Source organism: Sphaerodactylus townsendi, linkage group LG05 (assembly GCF_021028975.2).
Source record: "Sphaerodactylus townsendi isolate TG3544 linkage group LG05, MPM_Stown_v2.3, whole genome shotgun sequence".
Taxonomy (NCBI): domain Eukaryota; kingdom Metazoa; phylum Chordata; class Lepidosauria; order Squamata; family Sphaerodactylidae; genus Sphaerodactylus; species Sphaerodactylus townsendi.
In genome coordinates, this window is record NC_059429.1 from 14,766,737 (window position 1) to 14,792,477 (window position 25,741).

Genomic DNA, 25,741 nt, shown 5'->3' on the forward strand with positions numbered 1-25,741 from the left:
CTGGGGGGGGGGGGGCGCACGGAGCAGGTGTTGCCCTGTTGCCATTTGCCCCCCTCACACACAATTAGCAGCTATGTAGAATGGGGGAAAATAACAGACTATGTGCAATTTTCATGTTATCGTGCCCTTCCGCACACGCAGAATAATGCGTTTTCAAACCACTTTCACAACTGTCTGCAAGTGGATTTTGCTATTCCGCACAGCTTCAAAGAGGATTGAAAGCAGTTTGAAAGTGCATTATTCTGCATGTGCGGAAGGAGTCTTGATGAGAAAAGGTCTGCTTTGCTTCCTAAAAATGGCCAAGCTGAGGAACTTGTACAAGAGAGGAGCCACCAATGAAAAACATTGACTTCCTCGATCATTTCGGGGGACTTCTGGGAATTCTGATGATAGGGTCTGCTCCCATTATTCCCTAGAGATCAGGCCTGTGTGGGGCCAATGAATCTCCCCAGCCCAGCTCCAGGAACCATGATCTCATCTTACCTCTGTATGAGTCGCCGTCGAGATTTTCAGAAGGTTCAACTGTCTCCACGAGGTACGGGATGCTGCTGTGCGGCTGATCGCAAGCGTCCTCCTACAAACGGAAAGTGAGTCAACCGGTTAAGCTTCCTGAGGAGAAAGCTGGCAGTCAAGAAGTTCCTTCATGACCACCAGATCACCTCAAGGGGATCGCTCACCTGGCTTTGGGCTGTCCCCTCCTCCTTCAGTTCCTCTCCCAGAACTACACCGTCCTCTTCAAAGATGGCCGAGTAGAAGACGATGAAGGCCTCCACAATACGGGCCTGATGGGGATAGTCGACCAGGGATGAGAGAGAGATGGTGGCCTCTGTGGGCCGGGGACGCATTAACGTAGGGCCAAAGACAATGCCCAGGTTGCCGGACGTCATCTTATTCTCTTGTTCTACCTCCACAATCCTACAAAAGTACATTACAGAGGAGGATTCAGCCATGGGACAAATGTACATGACAGGATAAGGTCATGGGGTCAGTCGCGGAGCTCCGGCTTTGCCAACAGAAGGCTCCAGATTCCATGCCCAGGGTCTTGAGGGGAAATTTTTCATGTAGCAGGTGTTGGGCTGAGTCCTCTGCTTGGCACGCAGAAGGGCCCAGATTTAATCCCTGGCATCTCCAGTCCAAAGGGCCAGGAAGGGGATGTGAAAGAGGTCTACCTGAGACCCTAAATAGCTGTGGAGGGGGTTAGGTGGTAGAGCATCTGCTTGGCATGCAGAACGTTCCGGGTTCAATCTCTGGCATCTCCAAAGGCCAGGCAGTAGGAATGTGAAAGCCCTCTGTCGGAGATCCTGGATGAGCCCCTACCCAGTCTAAGTAGACAATACGGGCCTTGATGGACCGATGATCCACTTCAGTATATTACAGCTCCATACTGTGTTTGGTGGAACAGTGGTCAGACTCAGCAGAAGGTAGCAAGCAGCTTCCTTTACCCTTGATCTGGTTCTAGCCCAGTGCTGTCCACTCTGACCAGCACCCTTAAGGGGGGGCTGTGGCTCAGAGGTAGAACATCTGCTTGGTGTGCAGAAGGAACCAAGTTCAATCCCTCGCCACTCCATTAAAAAGGGACCTGGCCGGAGGTGATGGGAAAGTCCTCTGCGTGCGACCCTGGAGTGCCACAGCCAGTCTGAGCGGAAGACGCATCCTGTTTGGGACATCCGGTCACGCCGCAGACTCTGCCTTACCCGTGAGATGGTTGCTCCGGGACTATTCCTGCCTTCTGAGTGAAATTCCCCTCTTTTGGCTCTGTAACTGCTTTTAACCACTGCCCCATGTTGACAGGCCATGGTCTAAAAGGGCATGGATACTGAGTTTCAGTGTGAAGGCCAGGATTGGGCCATGGGATGACAGCAGGCAACTGTTGCTCTGCGTCTTACCTCCTCAGGTGCTGCACGATATACTTCAGCGTGGCCAGCTTCTCCCGGGGAAGATGGCGCAGGAGTTCCTTCAGCTTCGCCACCAAGGTGACCACCACCTGGTCTGTCTCGGCCCCTTTGTCCACCAGCTCGACGGCATTCTTCGTGGCCTTGCCCTCGGCCCCGCCCTGCAGGCTCTCCTTGGCTGCCCCCATGAGACTGTTGTACGTGCGGAAGGGCATGATCGGCTCCGGTAGCTGACAGAAAGGAGGAAGAAGGCTGCGTGTTCTGATGCTCGGCCAGGAAGAACACCTGTCTGAGTTCAGTTGGCACATAAAAGCACCCAATATTGAATCAGATTGCTGGTCCATTTCTGGCACCTGCCAATCTTTTGAGGAAGTTGGCGAGGCCACGAAGGCAGTGGTGGGATCCAAAAATTTTAGTAACAGGTTCCCATGGTGGTCCTATCGTCTACTGCTAACAGAAACAACTACTTCTCCTCTAATTGACTGAAAGCCAATCAAATCTCCAATAGTTTCTCAGAAGCCTTAATGGGCAAATGGCCTTCGTGCAGAGGTGGGATCCAGCAGGTTCTCACCAGTTCCGGAGAGTGGGTTACTAATTATTTGTGTGTGCCGAGAGGGGGTTACTAATTGGGTCTGCTTTTCTGTTAGAAATTCCATTGGGTCCAAAAATCATAAAGTCCTGTAGAAAACGGGATAATTCTCCCTGTTGGGCTGTTTTAAAAACATGTTTTAGAAATATGGTAAAGTTCCTTGTTTAAGGAAAGTATCCTTCTTTTGGTTTCTAGAAACAAAATTAAGTATTTGAAAGTATTAAGTATTTGACAGGCAGTCAATCAGAGGAGAAGTAGTTGTTTCTGTTGGCAGTAGACCAGGGGTAGGGAACCTGCAATTGGCCATGCTGGTAGGGGCTGATGGGAATTGTAGTTCCTGAACATCTGGAGAGCCACAGGTTCCCTACCCCTGCAGTAGACGATAGGACCTGCTATAATGAGTTTAAATTATGGACAGAAAGATACCAGCTGGAAATTAGGAACTTTTTTTTTTACAGTAAGAGTTTTTTACAGTAACTGAGAAATTATTAATGCCCCGCCCCCGGAATGCCCAGCCACGCCCCCGTTGTGCCCCGCCCAGCCCCATTGGCGCTACGCCACTGTTTGAATCCCACCACCATGGGAACCTGTTACTAAAATTTTTGGATCCCACCACTGATTCTGCCCCCATTCAGGTATTATAGCCAGCTATAGGCCTCCTCTCCACAGGTATCACTGACATTCTATGTCACCTAGTGGCCGGGATGGGATATAAGGGCACTTTCGCACGTGCAGAGTAATGCACTTTCAATCCACTTTCACAAGTGGATTTTGCTATTCCACACCATAAAATCCAGCTGCAAAGTGCATTGAAAGTCGATTGCAAGTGCATTATTCTGCACATGCGAAAGTGCCCTAAATAGTGTAAAGAAAATAAAATACAGCATCTACAGGTCACCTCCCCATCGTGTATAAGGCGCCATGACTAGCTTGCAACAGACATCTAGCCTAAGATGTCTCTTTGCATCTGTCTCCCCACCAGTTTGGTTTCTACTGTCCTTGTTTGATTTATTCTGAACACAACTCCTTTGCAATTCCTTGCAGGGAAGACGCTTCAAATCCCTCGTTTCTTTTGGTTGCCCCTTTCCCAGCTGGGGACGGGCGATCGTTCTTGCCCCCCTCACCTGTCGCAGGTAGAGTTTTAGAACGTTGCTGATGTCGTGCGGGGAAGCCTGGGAGAGTTCCACAAGCTCCTTCCCGTTCTCAAAGGCCTGGCACAATTTCTCCACTCGGGTTTTGACACCGTTGACACGGTAGATGCCCTGCAGGAGATGAAGGGACAAGAGAAGAGCTCACTGATTTTTTAAAAAATGCATTCCTTTTTCAGCCTGTCTGGGGCCTGACGTTCTGGATGGTTTACGCTCCCCTGAAAGATCCGGTGCGCCATTTGAGGGGGAGGGTTACTAGGTGCCACACCCACTTTGGAGAAGCAGGGAGGGTCTTTCATCAGTGGAGGCTGGTTTGCCTGCAGAAACCATTCCCAGACAAATCCGTCCCAACCATAGTCACGTGTGCCTTATGAACACCCAGGTTAGATTACTGTAACACAGAGAATGGTGGGGCTGCCCTTGAAGACTATTCCAGAAGCACTTACAAGAGAGTCTTCACTGGGACACAACATAACAGGCATTAAAAAAGTTGCTATTTCACTTCTGTTTAGGGATGTCAAACCTGTATTGTTGCCTCTGGGAACTTCCCACCACTAACAGAAGTGGGAAACACCCCAAACTGTTGGGAGAAGCTGGGGTTGTGTTTCTCTGGAGGTAGGTGTGGCTGAGAGAGTTCAGAGAGAACTGTGACTGGTCCAAGGTCACTCAGCAGGCTTTGTGTGTAGGAGCAGAGAAACAAACCCAGTTCACCAGATAAGGCTCATTCCGCACATGCAGAATAATGCACTTTCAAACTGCTTTCAGTGCTCTTTGAAGCTGTGCGGAATAGCAAAATCCACTTTCACAAACAGTTGTGAAAGTGGTTTGAAAACGCATTATTTCGCGTGTGCGGAAGGGGCCTATGAGTCTGCTGCTCATGTGGAGAAGTGGGGAATCAAACCCCGTTCTTCAGATTAGAATACACCTCTCTTAACCACTACACCGGGCGAGCTCTCAGAGACTCCTACAAGAGGCAGCCAAAACTCCCCACAGCCCAGACCTCACCTTTGTTTTTAGCGCCCTCTTCTCGATCTCACAGATGCATTTCTTGATGATAAAGGGGATGCCGTCGGAGCTGGCGCCAGAAGCCTGCAGAAAATCCTGGCCAAAGAGCTGCAGCTTGCCTTGGAGCTTCTTGTGTCCGCACTGGATGGCGAGCGTCTCCAGGCATTTCTTGTGGCAGGATAAGCAGCACTAGAAAACAAGGCAAAGGAAGTGAGGCAGGGGGTGAGACTCCGGTGACGCCCACCAGAGGGTGCTGCAACATCAGTGAGTGATTTTTCAAACTGGCATTTCTGCCTGCACTTAGAAATGAAGTGTTCAGCCTTTTGCGATGAACAACACCCTGAGAAAACTGCTGGTGAAATCTTCCTTTCAGAGACTCAAAGGGGCTTACAATCTCCTTTCCCTTCCCCACTCACTACAAACACCCTGTGAGGTAGGTGGGGCTGAGAGAGCTCCGAAGAACTGTGACTAGCCCAAGGTCACCCAGCTGGTATGTGTGGGAGTGCACAAGCTAATCTATTATACTTATAAGAAGACTTCATCTGAAAGCAGACAGCCATTGCTGCAAGCCTTCTTCAGTGTAATTTCTACTGGGTTATTCTCCCAAATCTTAACCTGACCCTCTAACCACTAACCACTCTAACCCGACACTCTAACCATTATTGGATTGTTCTCCCAAATCTTAACCTGACTCTCCCAAATCTTAACCTGACACTCTAACCACTATAACCTGACACTCTCTCTGGAGAATTAATGTGGTTGGCCACTGGGTTAAAGAAGAAGCTGGACTTGAAAGGGCCACAGGTCTCATCCAAGATGGGTTGCCCTTGCATTCTTACGGCACTCCCACCCCTGTTCTCCATAGCTGAAATTTCCTTCCTACCTCTTCACATTCTGCTCCCTGGAAATAGACATAGCTATTGCATTCTCGGCACTTGGCGGGGGTCCGCAGTTTCCGCAGCCGGTGGGTCCGAGCGGCTTTGGATAAACCAACATTTCGGAAGGGGCCAGTGGGTGATGTGATTTCCGGGGGCGCAACAGCGAGTCCTGGCAGAGAGAGACAGAAAAGCCACAAAGATCAATTTCTCATCATTTACTTATTTAATTCAATTATTATTGTTGTTGTTGTTGTTGTTAATATTAATGTTAATAATAATGTTAATGTTAATAATAATGTTAATAATGTTAATAATAATGTTAATAATAATGTTAATAATAATAATAATAATAATAATAATAATAATAATAATAATAATAATAATAATAATAATAATAATAATAATAGGATTTAATAAACCGCCCACCCCCGAAGGGCTCTGTCCCACCTTTCCTCTCAATGGGTACCTAAAGTGGCTTGCATCATTCTCCTGCCCTAAAGTGGCTTGCATCATTCTCCTGTCCTCACAACAACCCAGTAAGGTAGGTTAGGTTGAGAGGGTGTGGTTGGCCCAAGTCACTTGGCCAGCTTTCATGGCAGAGGGGAGATTCAGACCTTGGTCTCCCACTTTTAATCTGAATATATACTATTCCCAAGGGTTAAGTTACACAAATAAAATCAACCAAATATTTAGTATAACCAAGTAAAAACATTACAGGTCTAAAATACAACTTCCTAGTTTTACAAAAATTGTAACAATATCAAGAGACCTGATATGACCATATGGAATTGGGGGTCAAAATTAAGCAGTTTTCTAACACATACATTACAGAAAGAAATATATCTCAATCACAGCCAGGTATTGCTCTTTTTTTACATAAATATAAGCCAGGCAATGAATTCCTTCACATGATTCCTGTATTCCCATAATGGTCCCCATAGATGTTAAAATCTGTTAAATAGATTCCAGAATTTCTGCATGTGCGTGTCCTCAACCAGCAATACCAACGAGACCACCCACACAAGTGATATCCTTCAGTCCTTATTGGGGGGCAGAGGGGAACTGTCAGGAATGGAGCCTGGTGACCGAGGAACACTTCTCTGTAACCTGATTGATATGTAACCTGATGGATGTGTAACCGGATTGATATGTCAAGGGCCTTTCTCTTTCTGTTCCTCTGTCTTCCTCTTCTGATGTTTACAGCTTTGACACGGATTGTAGATAACTAGGCTATTGACCCTGGTGAGCTGTTCTCCAGAGAAACAGGATGTGCCCGGTAGCTGGCTCTGTGTTTTCACGTTTCTGTGGTCATCTCAGGAGCCTCAGTTGCCCCTCTGCCCCCCTGCCCCTCCCTTAGTTCAGCCTGGAAAGGCAGCCTGTTCCCTTCAGGCTGAATATGGCCTGGTGGGAACTACACTTCCCATGAGACTCATGGGCTCGCAAGGTCTCCTGGGAAGTGTAGTTCCCACCAGGCCCCTTTCAGCCTGAAGAGAATAGGCTGCTTCTCCAACCTGCACTGTCACTAAGGTAAGTGTGTGTGGGGGAGGCACGGGGGGAGCAGGAGGGGAGCACCACGGGGGGGATTTCCCACCCACCCCCGACATGCGGCTGGTGCAACATGCACTCCCACCCCCTGGTAGCTCCGCCTCTGGCCTGAGGGGGGAGGGGAGCCAGGTGGCGGTATCTATCCCTATCATGGCCTTGAGATGCCTGAGCCTCCAAACAACTCTTTTTCACACTTTCTATGGGAAAGCAGGAGGGGGGACTGGGCAAGGGTACAGAGACCCCAGAAAGCCAAATTGAGCAGAGCTGCCTTTCTCAAGCTGGGTATTCTACAGCCTTTCAATAAATGCTACTGATCAACCATCCAGAGTCTGTTTATTGGCACAAGATCTGAGACCCAACAGGAACTCTACAAGGCAGAGTCCAGCCCCGAGAAACAGGATACAGGTCAGCTACCTGAGCTCGTGGCCTGGGCCTTCAAGTTGCTTTTGGTCTCCGTGACGGATGACGGCCAGGACTTGTGCACCTGGTGACCCCGCCCACCTGAGAAGCCAATCAGAGGACAGGTTTAGCGGCCATGTGGCTGGACTCTGGGTGCTTTCAGCTGTGGCTTTGTGACTGAGCAGAATTTGAATCCAGGCCTTCCTGGACAACGCCTGGTACAGAATTTGGCATGTGGCTTTAGGTTTCCTTTTTGTATGAAAAGCTTCTTCCGCCCTGCATGGCTAGAGGATTTAAGCTGGAAAATGCTATTCAGAAAGATCTAAGAATCTGGGCCGTGGTATCTCCCGGCGGCTTTTCGGGCTGGGCACCCACAGCTGCTCTATCTCAAGCATGAAACTTACACCCATATTCAGCCCTTCCATTCTCTCCTTAGTCCACCTCTCCAGATGTACCATGCAATCATCATAACATTTGACCAGGGATCTTCAAACTATGGCCCTCCAGATGTTCAAGAACTACAATTCCCATCACCCCTTCCACTTGGCCATGTTGGCAGGGGCTGATGGGAATTGTAGTCCATGAACATCTGGAGGGCCATAGTTTGAAGACCCCTGCATGATTTGACAGACATGGTTGAAGGGGTAAAAGAGGTCAATTTGGTGAAGAAGTAAAATGATGCACAATTTACTTTTGGCATCGTGTCTTTCCCCATTTATTGGAGGGCAAGTTGCACAGAGGCCGAATTGCCCAAGACTACAACTGCCCTTAAATCATACCCATGGGGAGAAAAATACCCTCCTAAATCCTCTGAAAACCCATGAAGGAAGTTAGACAGAGGCGTAGCAAGGGGGAAAAGCACCCAGTGCACTGATTCGTCCTCTGCCCCTGCCATGCCCTGTCCGCCCCAGAACACCCCCACCCCAGAACGCCACGCCATGCCCCCACAGGGGCGCGTGCGGGGTGCGTCGCACCCCCCCAGTCCCCTTGGAGCTACGCCTCTGGAGTTAGAATATATTGTCAAAGGCTTTCACGGCCAGAATCACTAGGGCAGTGGTGGCGAACCTTTGGCACTCCAGATGTTATGACTACAATTCCCATCAGCCCCTGCCAGCATGGCCAATTGACCATGCTGGCAGGGGCTGATGGGAATTGTAGTCCATAACATCTATAGCATCCATACCATCTATATGAACGCCATCTGTTTTAAATATTTATGGATTTGGAGCGCTGCATTTTAACTGGTATTAATTTTTAGCATTTTATCCTGTTTATCCACTTGCCTGTAATTATGTTGTAAACCGCCCTGACCCCTTTGGGGGAGGGCGGTATAAAAGTGGAATAAATAAATAAATAAAAATAAAAATAGTGCCAAAGGTTCGCCACCACGGCACTAGGGTATTGTAGGTTTTCTGGGTTGTATGGCCGTGTTCCAGCAGCATTTTCTCCTGACGTTTCGCCTGCATCTGTGGCTGGCATCTTCAGAGGAGATCCTCTGAAAATGCCAGCCACTGATGCAGGCGAAACATCAGGAGAAAATGCTACTGGAGCACGGCCATACAACCCGGGAAACCCACAACACCCTGGAGTTAGACTGCTAAGCACGTAGCACCCTGACACAGGCTTTACAGCATGAGGGTTCCTTTGGCACAGTGTTACTATATTTCCAGAGGTGGGCCCTGAATAACAACCCCTCGTGATTTGACATGCCTCCTTACATAGTTGTTGCTGGCAACAGCTCACCTCGTCGCTCAACAGTGGCTGGCCCGCTCTGCAGGGCTGCTGTCAAGTCCCCTTCAGAGGTCGCATCCTCTTTTTTGGGTGTATCGGAGTTGCCAGACACCGCAAGCTCGCTGGTGCTAGAACTGCCCTTTCGCGCTCGGGGCGGCGGAGACCTGGAGGAGAGGAAGCAACACAGAAGATCTGCAAAGACCATTGTGTCAAAATGCCCCACCCGTCTCACTTCTCCACTGAGGCAGACTACAGACCATGTGTGATAGTGGAAGGGAAACAGTGTACAATAAAGAGGCAGTACAGTGTGGTGGTTAGAGTCTTGTACTAGGATCCGGGCAATCCACGTCCAATCTCCTGCTCCGCTAGGGAAGCTCACCGAATGCCCTTGGCCTGCTCACTCTCTCAGCCTGACCTACTCCACAGAGTTGTTGTGAGGAAAATATGGTTTCAAGAGAACCACGTTTATAGTCCTCAGCACTTTAAGGCAAAAGTGGGATAAAAAAATTGTCCAATTCTGGTCTCCTCATGTCTAAAAGGATAGCACAGAGGTGGAAAAAGTCCATCACAATGATCACAGGTGAGTTTCATGGTGATGTGGAATTTGAACTCGGGTCTCTCCTGCCCTTAAGTCCCAGAGTTTATGGATATTTTTTCTGAAAACGACAGTCATGCAAGCAATGACTTCCAGCTATCACTTTACTCCCTTCCTCCAAGGGAGAAGAAGAAGAAGAGTTGGATTTATATCCCTCCTTTCTCTCCTGTAAGGAGACTTAAAGGGGCTTACAATCTCCTTGCCCTTCCCCCCTCACAACAAACACCCTGTGAGGTAGGCGGGGCTGAGAGAGCTCCGAAGAACTGTGACCAGCCCAAGGTCACCCAGCTGGCATGTGTTGGAGTGCACAGGTTAATCTGAATTCCCCAGATAAGCCTCCACAGCTCAGGCAGCAGAGCTGGGAATCAAACCCGGTTCCTCTAGATTAGAGTATACCTGCTCTTAACCACTACGCCATTGCTGCTCCTATGATGCTCCTATCCTCCATTTTATCCTACCTCACCACAGCCTTGTGAGGTAGGTTAGGCTGACAAACAGAGTAACAGTTCAGCGGGGATTTGAATACAGATTTCCTCGGTCCTTCCTCCGGCCTTTAATACCACCAAACGAAAGAAAACGCTCCGCAGTTTGGGAGTTCAAAAGCCAGTTGTGGATGCACAAACTGTGCTGGGCATGCTGGACTCATGCTGGACTTGACCAACTCATGAGAACTTACCCATTGTGTGCCATGTAAGGCTCAAAGTTGTACGCGGCCTCTGGTTCATCCCCCCTCTGCAGCCGCTTGGCACGGGAGGCGTACTGCTGCCCGGGGTCGTAGAGTTTGCTGCTCTCGCACAAGGTCTGGAAGTGGACAGGCAGCGGAGCCGTCTGGATGTGCATAATCTGGTAGAAGGTGATAGTGGCCTGGAATCCAGATGTGGACAGTGAGAGGAGGAAGTAGGAGCTTTTAGATCAAATCGAGTTTGGGGGGCCAGGAGGAAAGGATATCGAAGAGACAGAAAAAGTGCAGAGAAGGGCAACGAGGATGGTTGAGGGACTGGAGCACCTTCCTTATGAGGAGAGGCTGCAGCGTTTGGGACTCTTTAGTTTGGAGAGGAGACGTCTGAGGGGGGATATGATTGAAGTCTATAAAATTATGCACGGGGTAGAAAATGTCGACAGAGAGAAATTTTCTCTCTCACACAATACCAGAACCAGGGGGCATCCATTGAAAGTGCTGGGGGGAAGAATTCGAACTAATAAAAGGAAACATTTCTTCACACAACGTGTGACTGGTGTTTGGAATATGCTGCCACAGGAGGTGGTGATGGCCACTAACCTGGATAGCTTTTAAAGGGGCTTGGACAATTTATGGAGGAGAAGTCGATCTCTGGCTACCAATCTTGATCCTCCTTGATCTCAGATTGCAAATGCCTTAGCACACCAGGTGCTCGGGAGCAGCAGCAGCCTCAGAAGGCCATTGCGTTCACCTCCTGCATGTGAGCTCCCAAAGGCAGCTGGTGGGCCACTGCAAGTAGCAGAGAGCTGGACTAGATGGACTCTGGTCTGATCCAGCTGGCTTGTTCTTATGTTCTTATGTCTGCCCTAAGTATAGTGATCTGGCAACTGAAAGAACAAGCCATTTTTGTCTGGAGTGTTGTGGGGTTTCTGGGCTGACTGGCCGTGTTCTAGTAACATTTTGTCCTGACGTTTTGCCTGCATTTGTGGCTGGCATCAGATGCTAGCCACAGATGCAGGTGAAATGTCAGGAGAAAATGCTCCTGGAACATGGCTATACAGCCCGGAAAACACACAACACCCCAGTGATTCCGGCTGTGAAAGCCTTCGACAATACATTTTTGTCTGCTGCAATGTGGAGGAAGGGGAGGGGGCGGGGACCCTGCAAGATATTGTTTAGGCACAGAATTCTGCTTCCTGAGAATCTCAGTTTTCTTCCCCTTCAGAGGATCGATTTTCCAGTCCTCATGGCTATGTAGACAGGGCTGAGAGCGCATGGGCAATGCACTTGAATTGCAGAAGAGGTCAAGAGACTGCAAAAGCATATTCCACAAATTTTGCAACAATTGGCACAGTTTGCAGAGCTGAGCTCTTCTTGGTGGGGAATCTTGACTATACTGGCACACAATTTCAGTATTTTGGAAAAGCATGGAGTAGTTAAAACCAGAGGTGGGATCCAGCAGGTTCTGACAGGTTCCTGAGAGTAGGTTACTAATTATTTGTGTGTGCCGAGAGGGGGTTATTAATGGGTGATTTTGCCACGTGATTTTTGCCTTAGTTACGCCCCTCCTCTCAGCAGTAGCACGCAGAACTTGAAGCAGTCTAGCAGGAGGTGCACCGGCGTGCGTGGCAGCCTGCGCCTGCGTGCATTCGTTTCCCGCCCAAGGACTGGCGCAGCGGCTGCGTCCTTGCCCCAGCCCCGCCCAGGAATGCCCCGCCCATGGAATGCCCCGCCCAGCCCCATTGGCACTATGCCACACTTTGAATCCCACCACCATGGGAACCTGTTACTAAAATTTTTGGATCCTACCACTGGTTAAAACCCTCCACTTCTGAGCTGAGCCCCGGCAGATGGCAACACTGCCACACAAGAGATGTGTCCTCCCTGCTCTTATATCAACAGTGCAAAAGAAAGCACTCCTTTAATGCAAAATTTGTGGAATTCATAGCTACAGAACAGCTATTCATTTAGATAGTGTGGAAAGAGAATTGGGCACATTCACACAGGGAGGATTGGCCTATCAATGGTCGCTAGCCACAATGGCCAAATGGATCCTCCAGGTCTAGAAGCAGTATACCGGTTGTAATAGCAGAGGACGGCAAGGGTGGAGAAGTCATCCTCTGGCCACATACACCCACAAGGAGGAGCATCCAGACCCGCTGCCAGGAAGGACGAGCTAGACTCACCGATTTGATGATTTGGTCACTCTGCTTAACCAACTCGTGGATCTGCCGAAGGGTATTCACCTTGGTGTCCTCCAACCCTTGTTTGTGGGTATTGGCATCCGCTAGGCAGGTCCGATACGTTGCCATGGCCTCTTCCGCCTGGAATCGGCAGGAAGTGAGAAGGGTCAAGAGGCAGACAGCAGACAAGGATGCAAATGCTATAACAAATACTACACCTTGGCGTACACAAACTCAACACTTGAGGTTCTCTGAATACATACATTACATACATACGTTAGCCTTTATTGGCATAATCAGAAAGCAAAATAATCAGAAAGCCCCAGCCTGGTGGAACGCTCTCCCTCCAGCTGTCCGGGCCCTGCGGGATCTTGGAGAGTTCCGCAGGGCCTGTAAGACCGAATTGTTCCACCGGGCCTTTGGGGAGGCCGGCCGCTGATAGTGTGCGCCCCTCCTGCCCCTCCCTATTACCACTCTGGGAGCTATAACATCTATACCGCCCCCTCTCCAGGAGGGGTTCTTATTGATAGTGTAATGCTGGACGCCATATGGTTTATGGTTTATACGAAACGCTGTAATTTTATGTAATTTTATGTAATTTCTATATGTAATAATGTTATTGATTTTAAATGATATTGTTATTGCCATTTTGTCGATAATATTTGTTGTTCACCGCCCAGAGCCCTTAGGGGATGGGGCGGTTTTATAAATAAATAAATAAATAAATACATACATACATACATACATACATACATACATACATACATACATACATACATACATACATACATACATACATACATACATACATACAGCGGATACATAAAAACAAAAAGGCCCCAAAAGGCCCATACCAGATACGTACTATTAAATACTCTCAGCTATCTCCATAACAAAATTGACAACCTCTTCATAAAAACCAGGGTCAGAGATAAGGACGTAGGTAAGGGGGGGGGGGTTCCTTGGGTTCAGACCCCCCCATTGCATGTCTGAAGCTCCACCCCTCGTTTGTGGGTTTTTGTATTTTTAAAGTGTTTTTTTCGGTTTGTGGCTTGCAGGGGGCGCAGTTTTTAGGCTAGTGGCACCAAAATTTCAGGCTATTGTCAAGTGACACTCCTGATGATACCAACCAAGTTTGGCGAAGTTCGGTTCAGGGGGTCCAAAGTTATGGACCCCCAAAAGGGTCACGCCCCCAGAGGCAGGTGGGGGCGTGGCCTCGCCCCCAACCCCCCCCCCCAATAAAAAATCTATACCTACGTCACTGGTCTGAGATATTCAGCAATAAAGATAACCTAATCAGATCTGGCAGCCCAGATTGGAAAAGAGAATGTAAATTGATATATTTAGATCTGATTTTAACAAACCTGGTGCAGTGCGGAAGTTGGTGGGCCAGGGTTTCAACCACATTGGATTTACAGCTGCACAACCTTGCAAATGTTTCTACATTACTAAACCTACCCTTTAATAGAGCAGAGGGCATAACATTGAATCGTGCGATGGTGAGAGCTCTCCTTGCTCGGGGGTTCGTTAGAACACAAAGGCAATAGGCCATACGGCTCAGCTCGAATGGAATTAAGAATTGAGTAGGGGAACAGGTTTGTTTGGCTGCTAGATGTAAATTTGCAAATTCCAGATCTAGAAGCCGGTCTTTAAGCGTATTAAACGCTTCTGAACAGGACATTAAAGGTTCTCTGAATAGAACCTGCTGACACAGAGAACAGCTTTAGGTCTTTAAGTAGAGCCTGCACTTGAAATATCATTTTCTTTCAGGCTATTGACATAATCTAATTGGCTTGACAAAGGAAACGAAATAAAACCATATCCGGAGGTTTTATAGCCTCCAAAAACCTCCATATCAGCTTCTTGTTACTTCACCTGTTAGATTCAAATATCCCTGGATTTATCATTAGAAGAAGTGAAGATTGGGACTGCCACGACTGTAAATCATTTGTTTATGAGTCAAGTATTGAGATTATGTACGCCAAGGTGTAGTATTTGTTATAGTCATGTTTTCTGTACACCTGCCCTGTTAAAATGGTGGATGCAAGGGTGCAAATGCAGGAGGCACGTGGGCTGGTGTGAGTGTCGCGCTGATTCTCATGGGTCGCACTCCGCGACTTTCTCATTATCGCATTCCTAAGTTCGGAAGCTGCGCTCAACGGCTGGAAAAAGTACTCCGCAGACAAACTCACTGGAATCGGTTTTTTTTTCATGGTTTTGTACTCAGTTTCGCTCGCGGTAACGGTCAAATTTCCGACTCCAGTTGGGAACTGCTACTTTTTCAGGGAACCACGCTCGAACTCAGCTCGATTCCAGTAAAGTGCGGAATCTCTGGTGCCAGGAGTCCCCCATTCAGCCAATCACAGTTGAGTGTTTCGGGCATGCCTACAGATGGCCAATCAAAAAACGGCACCTTCGTCCCTCCATTCCTGTGGCAGTTTTTTTAATAACGTGTGTGGGGATAGCTGGAACATGTCCGTAGAACAGTAGCCAATCGGAATGGAGCGGCTAAGAGGCACAGGATGATCCCGCCCTCCGAGCTGGGATCAAGCTGGTTGCAGTGGGGAACAACAATGGCTTCGACCTAGGTTAGCACCCTTCTCAGGGAACTGGGTCGAACCTATTTTACTCGTGTGTGGAATCGCCTATGCAGGCCTTGGCTGAGAATCAGAGAACTTTCCCCACCACAAACATCACGTGAAGCTACCTTATACTGAATCAGTCTACCCAGTTCAGTATTATCTACTCAGCCAATACTTGTAATACTTATCTACTCTCCAGGGTCTCGAAAAGAAGGTTTTCTCATCACTCACCGACTGGTGCTTTCAACTGGCGTTGCCAGGGATTGAACTTGGGACCTCCTGCGTGCTAAGCAGATGCTCTGCCACTGAGCCACAGCACCTTCCCTGACCATCCTGAACAGATTAAGATACTTTATATGGAAACAAACCTTGGTTCATTCAGGTCAATACTGTTCACTCAGACTGGCAGCAGCTCTCCAGGATCACTACGTTCTTTCAAGCCGGGTTGGCACGGGGGAAGATGGAGGTAGGGGGTAATTTTGCGCCCCTGCCCCCCTATTGCTGGTGTGCCCAGGGTTATTTGACTCCCCCTGTCCTGCTTTGGAGGGCAGATTCTAAGACATGGTATCCTGCAGAGGCCTCTCTCCAAGCTCCACCCCCAAACCTCCAGGAATTGCCCCAACCTGGAGTTGGCAACCCTAAAGTCTCCCCCCCCCACCTTGTTCCTGGCTTCGTCCTCGAGACGGCGCCTCTTGTCCAAGGCCTTGGCGGTGGCTGTGCTGCTTGCCGCTTGCTGCTCCTCTTCAGCTTTCACCGTCCCGAATTTTGCCTTCTCGTGCTCCTCCGAGCGCTGCATGTACATCTGCTTGGCTTTGCGCAGGTTGCTCTTGGCCTCTTGCTGCAGGAGAACACGGAAGCAGCCCTCGCTGACCAGCACGGGGCAGGCACCATTTCCCCCTCCTCCAGTGGTGGGATCCAAAAATTTTAGTAACAGGTTCCCATGGTGGTGGGATTTAAACAGTGGCGTAGAGCCAATGGGGCTGGGCGGGGCACGACGGGGGTGTGGCCAGGCATTCCGGAAGCAGGGCATTAATAATTTCTCTGTTACTCTAAAAAACTCTTACTGTAAAAAAAAAAGTTCCTAATTTCCAGCTGGTATCTTTCTGTCCGTAATTTAAACTCCTTATAGCAAGTCCTATCGTCTACTGCCAACAGAAACAACTACTTCTCCTCTAATTGACAGCCTGTCAAATACTTAATACTTTCAAATACTTCATTTTGTTTCTAGAAATCAAAAGAAGGATACTTTCCTTAAACAAGGAACTTTACCATATTTCTAAAACAGGGAGAATTATCCCGTTTTCTACCTTCGCTAACCAGCCACATAGGAAACAACAGGACTTTATGATTTTTGGACCTAATGGAATTTCTAACGGAAAAGCAGACCCAATTAGTAACCCCCTCTCGGCACACACAAATAATTAGTAACCCACTCTCGGGAACTGGTGAGAACCTGCTGGATCCCACCTCTGGATCCACCCCCAATCTTCCAGAATTTTCCAAGATGGAGCTGGCAACCTTATAACTCCAACTTCACACGGCAACATTCCTACAAGTCGACCGAGGGCCTGGGATACCTACCAGCTTCCTCTGTGCTCGGTTCCACTGTTCTTTGATGTCTTTACGCCGCTTTTTATGCTCAAGACGTCTTGTCATCAGTGGCTGGGGGGGGTGAGGGGTGGGGGCAGAGGAGAAACAAAAATAAGAAACAGGGCAGTCTTTCCAAAAATTATGCATGGTGAGTCAGATATTGCAGAAGCGGCTCAAAGACCTTCCTGATGTCTTCCTTCATGTGGCGGTCTCTTTTAATTGAACTTTGACATTTGGCCAGAGAAAGTCTTGAAAAACGAGAAGGTCAAGTTCTTGTGGGACTTTAGAATCTAAACGGACAAAGTGTGGGCGCATAACACACCAGACATCACAGTGACTGAGGAAAAGAAGGGACCATTATCGACCTAGCAAAGCCTAGTGACAGCACGGCCAATGAAAAAGAACACGAGAAGGTCACTAAATATCATGATTTGAAGATCGAGATTCGGCAGCTATGGCACAAACCAGCTGAGGACATCCCAGTGGTAATCAGCACCCTGGGCGCCAGTTTAAAAACACCTTCAAATTGACAAAATCAACATCTCAGATTCAAAAAGCAGTTCTGCTGGGATCCGCACAAATACTATTACAAATCACAAATTACTATTACATTACAACGTCCCAGGCCTCTGGGTGGGGCTTGACTTGTAAGGAAAGGCCAACAACCAGCGAAAGAACTGGCAGCTGTGATATTAAACAAAATTAAATAACAATAATAATAATAATAATTTCCCCCGCATCAAATATTAACCCTTAAACCTTGTTACTATCTATTGGCCCTTTCCCCACTTACCTAAAGCCCCGCGCTACTCTCCTAAAGTAGCGCAGGGTCCAGCTGCACTCCCCACTTCAGGGGCGGCGAGAACGCAGCCGCCCCATCGCTGCCTCTCTCGCGCCCCCTCAGCGCACGTAATTCCTGGCGCCTTTTCAAATGGCGCCTTCACGGGGTCGTGGGGAAGCCGGGGCGCGTGCCAGGGATTGCGCGCGCTAAGAATTGCGTGCAGCAATCCTCCAACAAGGGTAAGTGGGGAAAGGGCCATTGATTCCTATGTTTCTTACAAGATGGCTCTTTTTGCCCTGGTGGCTAGGAAAATGCGAGCAGATTATCTAAAGCACTGTTTGAACTGATGATTCAATGAGCTTGAGGCCAGTTTAGTATGAAGAAGCTGTAAAAACACCCAACATGGAAAATATTTGATGGGGCATTTTAATTCGGATATAGTGAATATAAATAATTTCTATTTTAACCTAAATATAAGTTTATTATTGTAATCTGAATGTTGTAACTGTCTGTATTTTTGGATGTCATAGCCAATGGCTCAAACAATAAATACTACTTGACTTGACTTAAACCTTAAACTTTCAGGACTTGGAAATTAAACATCAAAACAGAATTAAATCTTTACCATAGTTTTCTTTATTGGATCTTGTTTTAACAGCCCGTAACCCTCAGAATCAGTAGTCACCAATTTATTTATTTTTCAGTTTTGTCTAGATCAGGGGTGTCCAACTCTGGCATTTCAGATGTTAATGGACTACCATTCCCATCAGCCCCTGCTGGCATGGCCAATTGGCATCAGCAGGGGCTGATGGGAATGGTAGTCCATGAACATCTGAAGCACCAGAGTTGGACATTCCTGGTCTAGATATTCTATCAAGGGTTTGACCGTCTTGTTCCAACATCACTGAATTGCTGTTGATTGTTCTTTCAGCAATATGGGATTCCATTTCTTTCAGGGACAAATGACTTCATCGCTTCCTTAACATATCGGGAGCTACTGGGATGAGAGGAGGAATGTATCAAGTGAATGAAGTATGCATCTTAGGGGAAAAAAACACGCAAGAATCTGCTCTCCCACAGACACACTTCTCAGTCCCCGGCTGTCTATCTGTTTTTTGACAGAATGGCACCACAGAATCCAGACTTTGTGCTCTAACCTATACACAACACAACACGGGCAATCTGTCCCTGAGCTCCGCCTCCTCCCAAGCTGTTTTTACCTGCAACAGCTCTTCCATTTGCAAACTGTTGTTGACTTGCAAACAATTCATGCTGTATTCCAAGTCTTGATCCAGCGCCAGCGAATAGATCGACAGCAGAGGCATGTCCCGCTGGGGAGTTGGCAACAACACACAGTCAAGTTACACAGGGAAAAAAACTGCACTTTGAAAAGACAGATTGGTTTCCTCCTACCCTTCCTCCAAAGAGCCAGAGCAGCCTGAAAGATTCACTCCCCTGTTTTACTGTTACAACAACCCTGCAAGATAGGCTAGAAAGGTCAACCATGTGTGAGCTTCATGGATTTGTACCAGAGTTTCCCCGAGCCTGAACTAACGCTTTAACTATTATACTCAACCATTGAAGCTATTGGTTTCCCCTTGGAATCACTCCTTATGCTCACAAAGGTGGAAGCCTTCAGACTAGTTAAGAACAGGCTCTTGGATCTTGATTTTCATTATTTGACTCTTGCAGCCAAGACATCCTGCTCCCCGACCACATTATTAATTCCATGCGAACGTGGAATTATGGCAACATATCTTCGTCTGCTGATTAATCCCGCCCAGAGAAGAGCTTTGGCTACTGCAAGATGTAATGTGCTGCCATCAGCTCTCCTGGAGGGAAGATTTAAGAAGATAGAACGTTTTAAAAGGGTTTGTTCTTCTGATCTGGTTACAGTTGAAACACCAGACCATTCTCTGTTTGTATGCCCTAAATACAATAAGATACGCATGAAATACATGAATTCCATTTTCTTGCAATGTTCTCAGTGGCAAGAGAGTGTTACAAGATACCCAACCTCCTGAACAGCTCTGATGTGCTCTTTCGCGAGACTGTTGCAAATTTTATACTGGAAATTAGTAATTTTAACTGTGTTTTTTCATCTTGTTTTACTTTGAAATTTTGACCTGTTTCGTATGCCAATAAAGGCTTGTTGTTGTTACTCAGCCATGGCAATCAGCAAGCAACCCATCCCCCCCCCCCAAGCCCTTTACAGTTCCTCCCAATGCTTCAGTCTCCTTGTTGCCTGCTGATCTGGCCTGGGTTCTGGTCTATAGAACCATTGCCAAGAAACCAGAGACACAGCGTGGTTACAGCACTAGACAAGGACTGGGGAGATCAGGGTTCAAATTTTCACCGAATTACCAGGGTGGTGGTGGAACCAGCCATGCTCTTTCTTTCTCACAGCCTAATCAACCTCTCAGGGGCATTGTACAAATACAGGAATAGAGGAGACAACTATGTAGGCTGTCCTGAGCTCTTTAGAGGAAGAGTGAGATTAGATGGATGGATGGATGGATGGATGGATGGATGGATGGATGGATGGATGGATGGATGGATGGATGGATGGATGGATGGATGGATGGATGGATGGATGGATGGATAGATGGATAGATGGATAGATGGGAGGGAGGGAGGGAGGGACAGATGGATGGAGAGAAGGACAGACAGACAGACAGACAGACAGAGGGAAATAAAAGAGTTTGGATTTATATCCCACCTTTGGAGACTCAAGCTCCTTTCCCTTCCTCTCCCCACAACAGAAACCTTGTGAGGTAGGTGGGGCTGAGAGAGTTCTGAAAGAACTGTGACTAGTCCAAGGTCACCCAGCAGGAATGGAGGAGTGCGGAAACACATCTGGTTCACCAGATAAGCCTCTGCCACTCAGGTGGGGAATCAAACCCGGTTCTCCAGATTAGAATCCACCTGCTCTTAACCACTACACCACGCTGACTCTCAGAGGTTCTTTGGTGTGGATGATACTGGAGTGTTATTGGAAAGGGTCCATTACGTCTTTGATAGGAACATTAAAATATGTATTTTGGATTCCCAAAGTTTGCCACGTTTGCATTTTGCTTCTAAGGATACACGCTAGAGTTACAAAACTCCAGATGGGACCTGGAGATCTTCTGGAATCTTCTGGTCTCCAGATTATCAATTGCACTTGAAGATTAGAAGATTATCAATTGCACTTGAAGATTAGGCCTACCTCCTGAGATTATCAATTGCACTTGAAGATTAGGCCTACCTCCTGAGTGATCGGTGGCTTGCAGGTGTTCACCAACTTCTGAATCCCTTTGGCAAATTCCATTTCTGGAAAGAAAGAAAAGAACAAGGAAAGAAGCCGCAATCAGGACGGGTTAGGAGGCCTGGGAAAGAAAGGGAAGGTGGCACTGTTCTAATGTTGAGAAAATTAAAACTTGCTCCCAAACATCCTAGCAATAACAGCTTTGCTCGGGTCAATCCATCTCATGTTGAGTCAGTGGTGGGATCCAAAAATTTAGTAACAGGTTCCCATGGTGGTGGGATTCAAACAATGGTGTAGCGCCAATGGGACTGGGCGGGACACGACGGGGGCATGGCCAGGCATTCTGGGGGCAGGGCATTAATAATTTCTCTGTTACTGTAAAAAACTCTTACTGTAAAAAAAAAGTTCCTAATTTCCAGCTGGTATCTTTCTGTCCATAATTTAAACTCATTATAGCAAGTCCTATCGTCTACTGCCAACAGAAACAACTACTGCCTGTCCAATACTTAATACTTTCAAATACTTAATTTTGTTTCTAGAAATCAAAAGAAGGATACTTTCCTGAAACAAGGAACTTTACCATATTACTAAAACATGTTTTTAAAACAGCCCAACAGGGAGAATTATCCCGTTTTCTACCTTTGCTAACCAGCCACATAGGAAACAACAGGGCTTTATGATTTTTGGACGTAATGGAATTTCTAACGGAAAAGCAGACCCAATTAGTAACCCCCTCTCGGCACACACAAATAATTAGTAACCCACTCTCAGGAACTGGTGAGAACCTGCTGGATCCCACCTCTGTGTTGAGTCTTCAACTTTTTCTGATGCAGCATCCTGTAAGCCACAGGTGTCAAACTCGCAGCCCTCCAGATGTTATGGACTACAGCATCATGCTGGCAGGGGATGATGGGAACTGTAGTCCATAACATCGGGAGGGCCGCGAGTTTGACACCTATGCGTAAGCTTTTGTATTAGTTTTTGTTTCTTCCCGAACCATTTTTGGTCGATTGCAGGGGGTGGGACATTCTTCACGGACAGCGGGATGCCTCAAACGCCCACCACGGTGTGCCAAGCCACAGCGGCCAACCCTCCTCCTCTGGCTCACCCAGCGTGGTCCTCTTCTCCAGGTAGGCTATGAGATTCTTCATGTACGTGGAGATATTCTTGGCGTACTGGAGGGCAGTGTCCACCCCGCCCTCAGACTTCTGGAGGAGGATATCAACCTCTTCTGATGACAGAAAGTCTGCAAGACACAGAGGAGAACCAGAGGGAAGGAGTAAGAAATAGGGGGGGTGGCAAATAGGGTATCCTCTTAATAAAAGAAACAGTTGTCATGGGCCATTGATTCTGGGAAAGGACCCTTGGAATGCTCCCCAAGAAAAAGAGCCTAGCTGGGAGACCCAATTCTTTCGCAGGAGGAAAAGACTTTCGGTTCGGACAGCAGACCAAATCAATATTGAACTAATCTGCAGTTACGGAAATTGCCAGTATGAGGGTCGCTACCATAACTGTGACCTAGCGTAGCTGCCCCTTGGTTGGCCTTTGCCAGAAGCGTTGGGATGGGGGACAGGGAGGGGGACACAGTGCATGATACTGTGATGTCACTTCCAGCCACATGACCAGAAGTGATGTTACAGTGTCACGCACCTCCCCAAAGGTAGCGGCTGAAGGTTTCCTGGCAAACCAAAAAACCTGGAAATGCTACTTGTGGCTAGTTATAATCCATCAAACCATGGTCTAAAGTCACTGTTTCACCATAATTAATTATGTAGCACACAAATATGGACATCCAGGTCTAATCTTGGTTTGTTCCCCAGCAGCACCTGCACACGCTCCTTGGCTGCAGAGGCACCTGACCCACAGTGCAGGTGATGAAACCAGCATTTGTAAAAGTGAAGCAGGATCTGAGTGATCATTTTTGAGCTGCGGGGCTGACAGACGTCCCAGGAGATTTTGAGGGACGGGAGACAGGAGGGGAAATGTTGGACGATATGGTGTCAACACTCCCAGGGTTGGCATGGAAGGGAAGGGAGGGGGAAGGGGCCCGGCATCTGGACGTGGCCCACCCACCCTAACGGAGGGAGAGGGAGGGGAGGTAGGGGTGGCATGCAAAGGAAGGGGAGGGAGGGAAGGGAGGGAAGGGAAGGGAAGGGAAGGGAGGGAGGGAGGGGACCCGGCATCTGGACATGGCCCACCCACCCTAGCAGAGGGAGAGGGAGGTGAGGGAGGGGTGGTATGCAAGGGAGAGGGAGGGGAGGGAGGGGAGGGGAGGGAGGAGGAGGGGCCCCAGCATCTGGACATGGGCCACTCACCCTAGCAGAGGGAGAGAGAGGGGTGGCATGCAAGGGAAGGGGAGTGAGTGAGTGCGGAGTGGCATGCAAGAGAAGAGGAGGGAGGGGTGGCATGCAAGGGAAGGGAAGGGAGGGGGAAGTGATGCCACCGTGTTGCATGGCACTCTGGGAATCCCCCGTTCTCTATAGCAAAGACCACAGAGAGTTGGGGGGCTTATAAAAGCACAGTGGACACAGGGAGCAGCAATTCTCTCCAATGGGACATTAGGGGACCCCTCACCCCAGGAGGACAGGATCCTGGTAAGACGCAAGTCCTGCTGTAGCTGACAGCTCATCCAAGAAAGAGTTAACTGAGCCTGGCAGAGAGATGCCAGCTGAATCAGCAGAGCCTGAACCAGGACAGGCTTCTGGCTTAGAGCTAATTAGCAGGGCTAAGGAAGATTCTAGCTGGGTCTCCAGGTGTAAGTTAGCGTTGCAGACAGAGATTGAGAGTGGCTTTAAAGGAGAGGCGCTGCTCAGCAAGGCTTCAGGCTAGGCATTACCCAGAGTCTTTGCAGGAGCAGCCCCAGGCAAGTAGCTCTAGGGAATAAAAGGCCTTTGGCAGGCGCTGCAGTCGTGGTTGCAAAGTGGATTCAACCTGACCTTGTCTGCACGCCTCTGCTGTCTCCAGACCTGACCAACTACAGACTGGCTTCTGACCTTGATTCCTGGATTCTCCTGGTTACTGTATGTATTCCTGGTCATTGACTCTTGGCCTGATTGACTTCCCTTTGGACTCTCCCTGGACTTGGTAACCTTAGGCTTTATTCCGTGTTGAACTGCCAGCAGCCCAGCCCAGAGCCTCCTCAGTACTGTGTGTTGCGGTGGCAGCACACCAGCCCCGCCCAGCCAGCACAACACATGAGCCAAAATCTCACAAACTAACCTCAGCCAAAAGGGACTCTGGCTGTATTTGTGATGTCCATACTGAGCCAGAGCTTAAAGGTGCAAAACTCCAAATCAAGCTCAAAGGCCTGCAGATCCTACTGTAGATGCAATATATGTTATAGCCCAAGTGTGCCTCATTCTAGGAGGCAGTGCAGAATCTGGCCTCTCAGTAGCCAACAGTCTCCCTACCACTATGGAAAAGGATATCCAAGTGGGTATTTACTTGAATTGAAGTCTTCCAGGCCTGTTGGCATCTCTTCCATTCCCTGTCCAGTGATCCTGGTATATATATTTTCCATAGACTGCAATGATCAGAAGAGGAGAAAGCAGTTATTGTGAGAGAAAAAAAGAAAGGGAGGGCTATTTATTTATTTATTTCCTCTATGCCCCGCCTTTCTCTTCAATTCAGGCCCAAATGGCTTGCAGAGTTTTCTTCTCTGTGTTACCTTCGCAGCAATCCTGTGAGGTAGGTTGGGAGGGGAGCTTAACAGTCATGGTATGGAGCTAAAAATAGACATGGCAACCAGAGGTGGGATCCAGCAGGTTCTCACAGGTTCCCGAGAGTAGGTTACTAATTATTTGTGTGTGCTGAGAGGGGGTTACTAATTGGTGATTTTGCCACATGATTTTTGCCTTAATTATACCCCTCCTCTGCTCCTCAGCAGTAGCGCGAGGAACTTGAAGCAGTCTAGCAGGAGGTGCACTGGCGTGCATGGCAGCCTGCGCCTGCATGCATTCGTTTCCCACCCAAGGACCGGCGCAGTGGCTGCGTCCTTGCCACAGCCCCACCCAGCAATGCCCCGCCCCTGGAATGCCCGGCCACACCCCTGCCATGCCCCGCCCAGCCCCATTGGTGCTACGCCACTGTTTTGAATCCCACCACCATGGGAACCTGCTACTAAATTTTTTGGATCCCACCACTGATGGCAACCCTATTTCCCCACCTTTCTTTGAGCAAAGGTCACCTGTACCCCTCACCTGATTGTGGTCGCTGAGAGGGATAGAGAGGAGCGTACTGGAGTCCACTTCCCCCATGAGGAATTCAGAGACTCTGAAAAAGAAAGAACACCTTTTCCCACTTCTCTTTCCTTTTAAATCTGAATAATTTCAGTACCCAAGGCCACCTCACAAAAGGAAAAAAACAATAGCATTGTGAACCAGGTCAAAGATGTCTAGTGGCAGTTCGACAAATGCCTCATAACAGAATCTACGCCACCTACAGTCAATTCTGCCCTTTGCAATGTCCTTTAAAAAAGTTTTTAAACATATTGGCCAGGGATCCTCTAGGTCAGTGGTTCTCAACCTTCCTAATGCCGCGACCCTTTAATACAGCTCCTCATGCTGTGGGGACCCCCAACCATAAAATTGGTATATATTATTTATTTATTTATTTTTCAAACTTATATACCGCCCAATCCCCGAAGGGCTCTGGGCGGTGAACAACATAAAATTCAAATACAAATAAACATAAAATCAAATACAATAATCTCTCAATAATATAAATTAAGATGCAGCAATTAATATGTAACAATGCCCGTTAAAATCCTTCTTAAACCCTCCCAAGAGGAGAGAAGAAAGGGTGGGTTCTGTAGATGATAATGAACCCAAATTTCCATGGGGATGAAAGAGAGGGGGGGGGGCACTTTCAGCGGCTGGACACTCCAAAGGCCCGGCGG

At 48.1% G+C, this 25,741-nt stretch overlaps 1 protein-coding gene and 1 non-coding gene across 2 annotated transcripts in view; both read right to left on the reverse strand.

Annotated features, from left to right (window-relative positions):
* ARHGAP45 (Rho GTPase activating protein 45) overlaps positions 1 to 25,741 on the reverse strand; it is a 61,186-nt gene that overhangs the window by 2,884 nt on the left and 32,561 nt on the right. Inside the window, exons 5-20 of the mRNA XM_048498055.1 lie at positions 25,044 to 25,116; positions 24,289 to 24,367; positions 21,953 to 22,090; positions 20,845 to 20,909; positions 18,818 to 18,928; positions 16,808 to 16,888; positions 15,885 to 16,064; positions 12,648 to 12,785; positions 10,459 to 10,646; positions 9,200 to 9,351; positions 5,518 to 5,681; positions 4,635 to 4,823; positions 3,606 to 3,743; positions 1,887 to 2,122; positions 678 to 915; positions 484 to 574 (exon numbers count right to left, since the gene is read on the reverse strand). Of these exons, the coding sequence (XP_048354012.1) occupies positions 484 to 574; positions 678 to 915; positions 1,887 to 2,122; positions 3,606 to 3,743; positions 4,635 to 4,823; positions 5,518 to 5,681; positions 9,200 to 9,351; positions 10,459 to 10,646; positions 12,648 to 12,785; positions 15,885 to 16,064; positions 16,808 to 16,888; positions 18,818 to 18,928; positions 20,845 to 20,909; positions 21,953 to 22,090; positions 24,289 to 24,367; positions 25,044 to 25,116 (2,261 nt within the window). The remainder of the gene's footprint in view (positions 1 to 483; positions 575 to 677; positions 916 to 1,886; positions 2,123 to 3,605; positions 3,744 to 4,634; positions 4,824 to 5,517; positions 5,682 to 9,199; positions 9,352 to 10,458; positions 10,647 to 12,647; positions 12,786 to 15,884; positions 16,065 to 16,807; positions 16,889 to 18,817; positions 18,929 to 20,844; positions 20,910 to 21,952; positions 22,091 to 24,288; positions 24,368 to 25,043; positions 25,117 to 25,741) is intronic.
* On the reverse strand, positions 15,475 to 15,546 carry TRNAA-AGC. The gene has a single exon. It is a non-coding gene; the product is annotated as a tRNA-Ala (tRNA).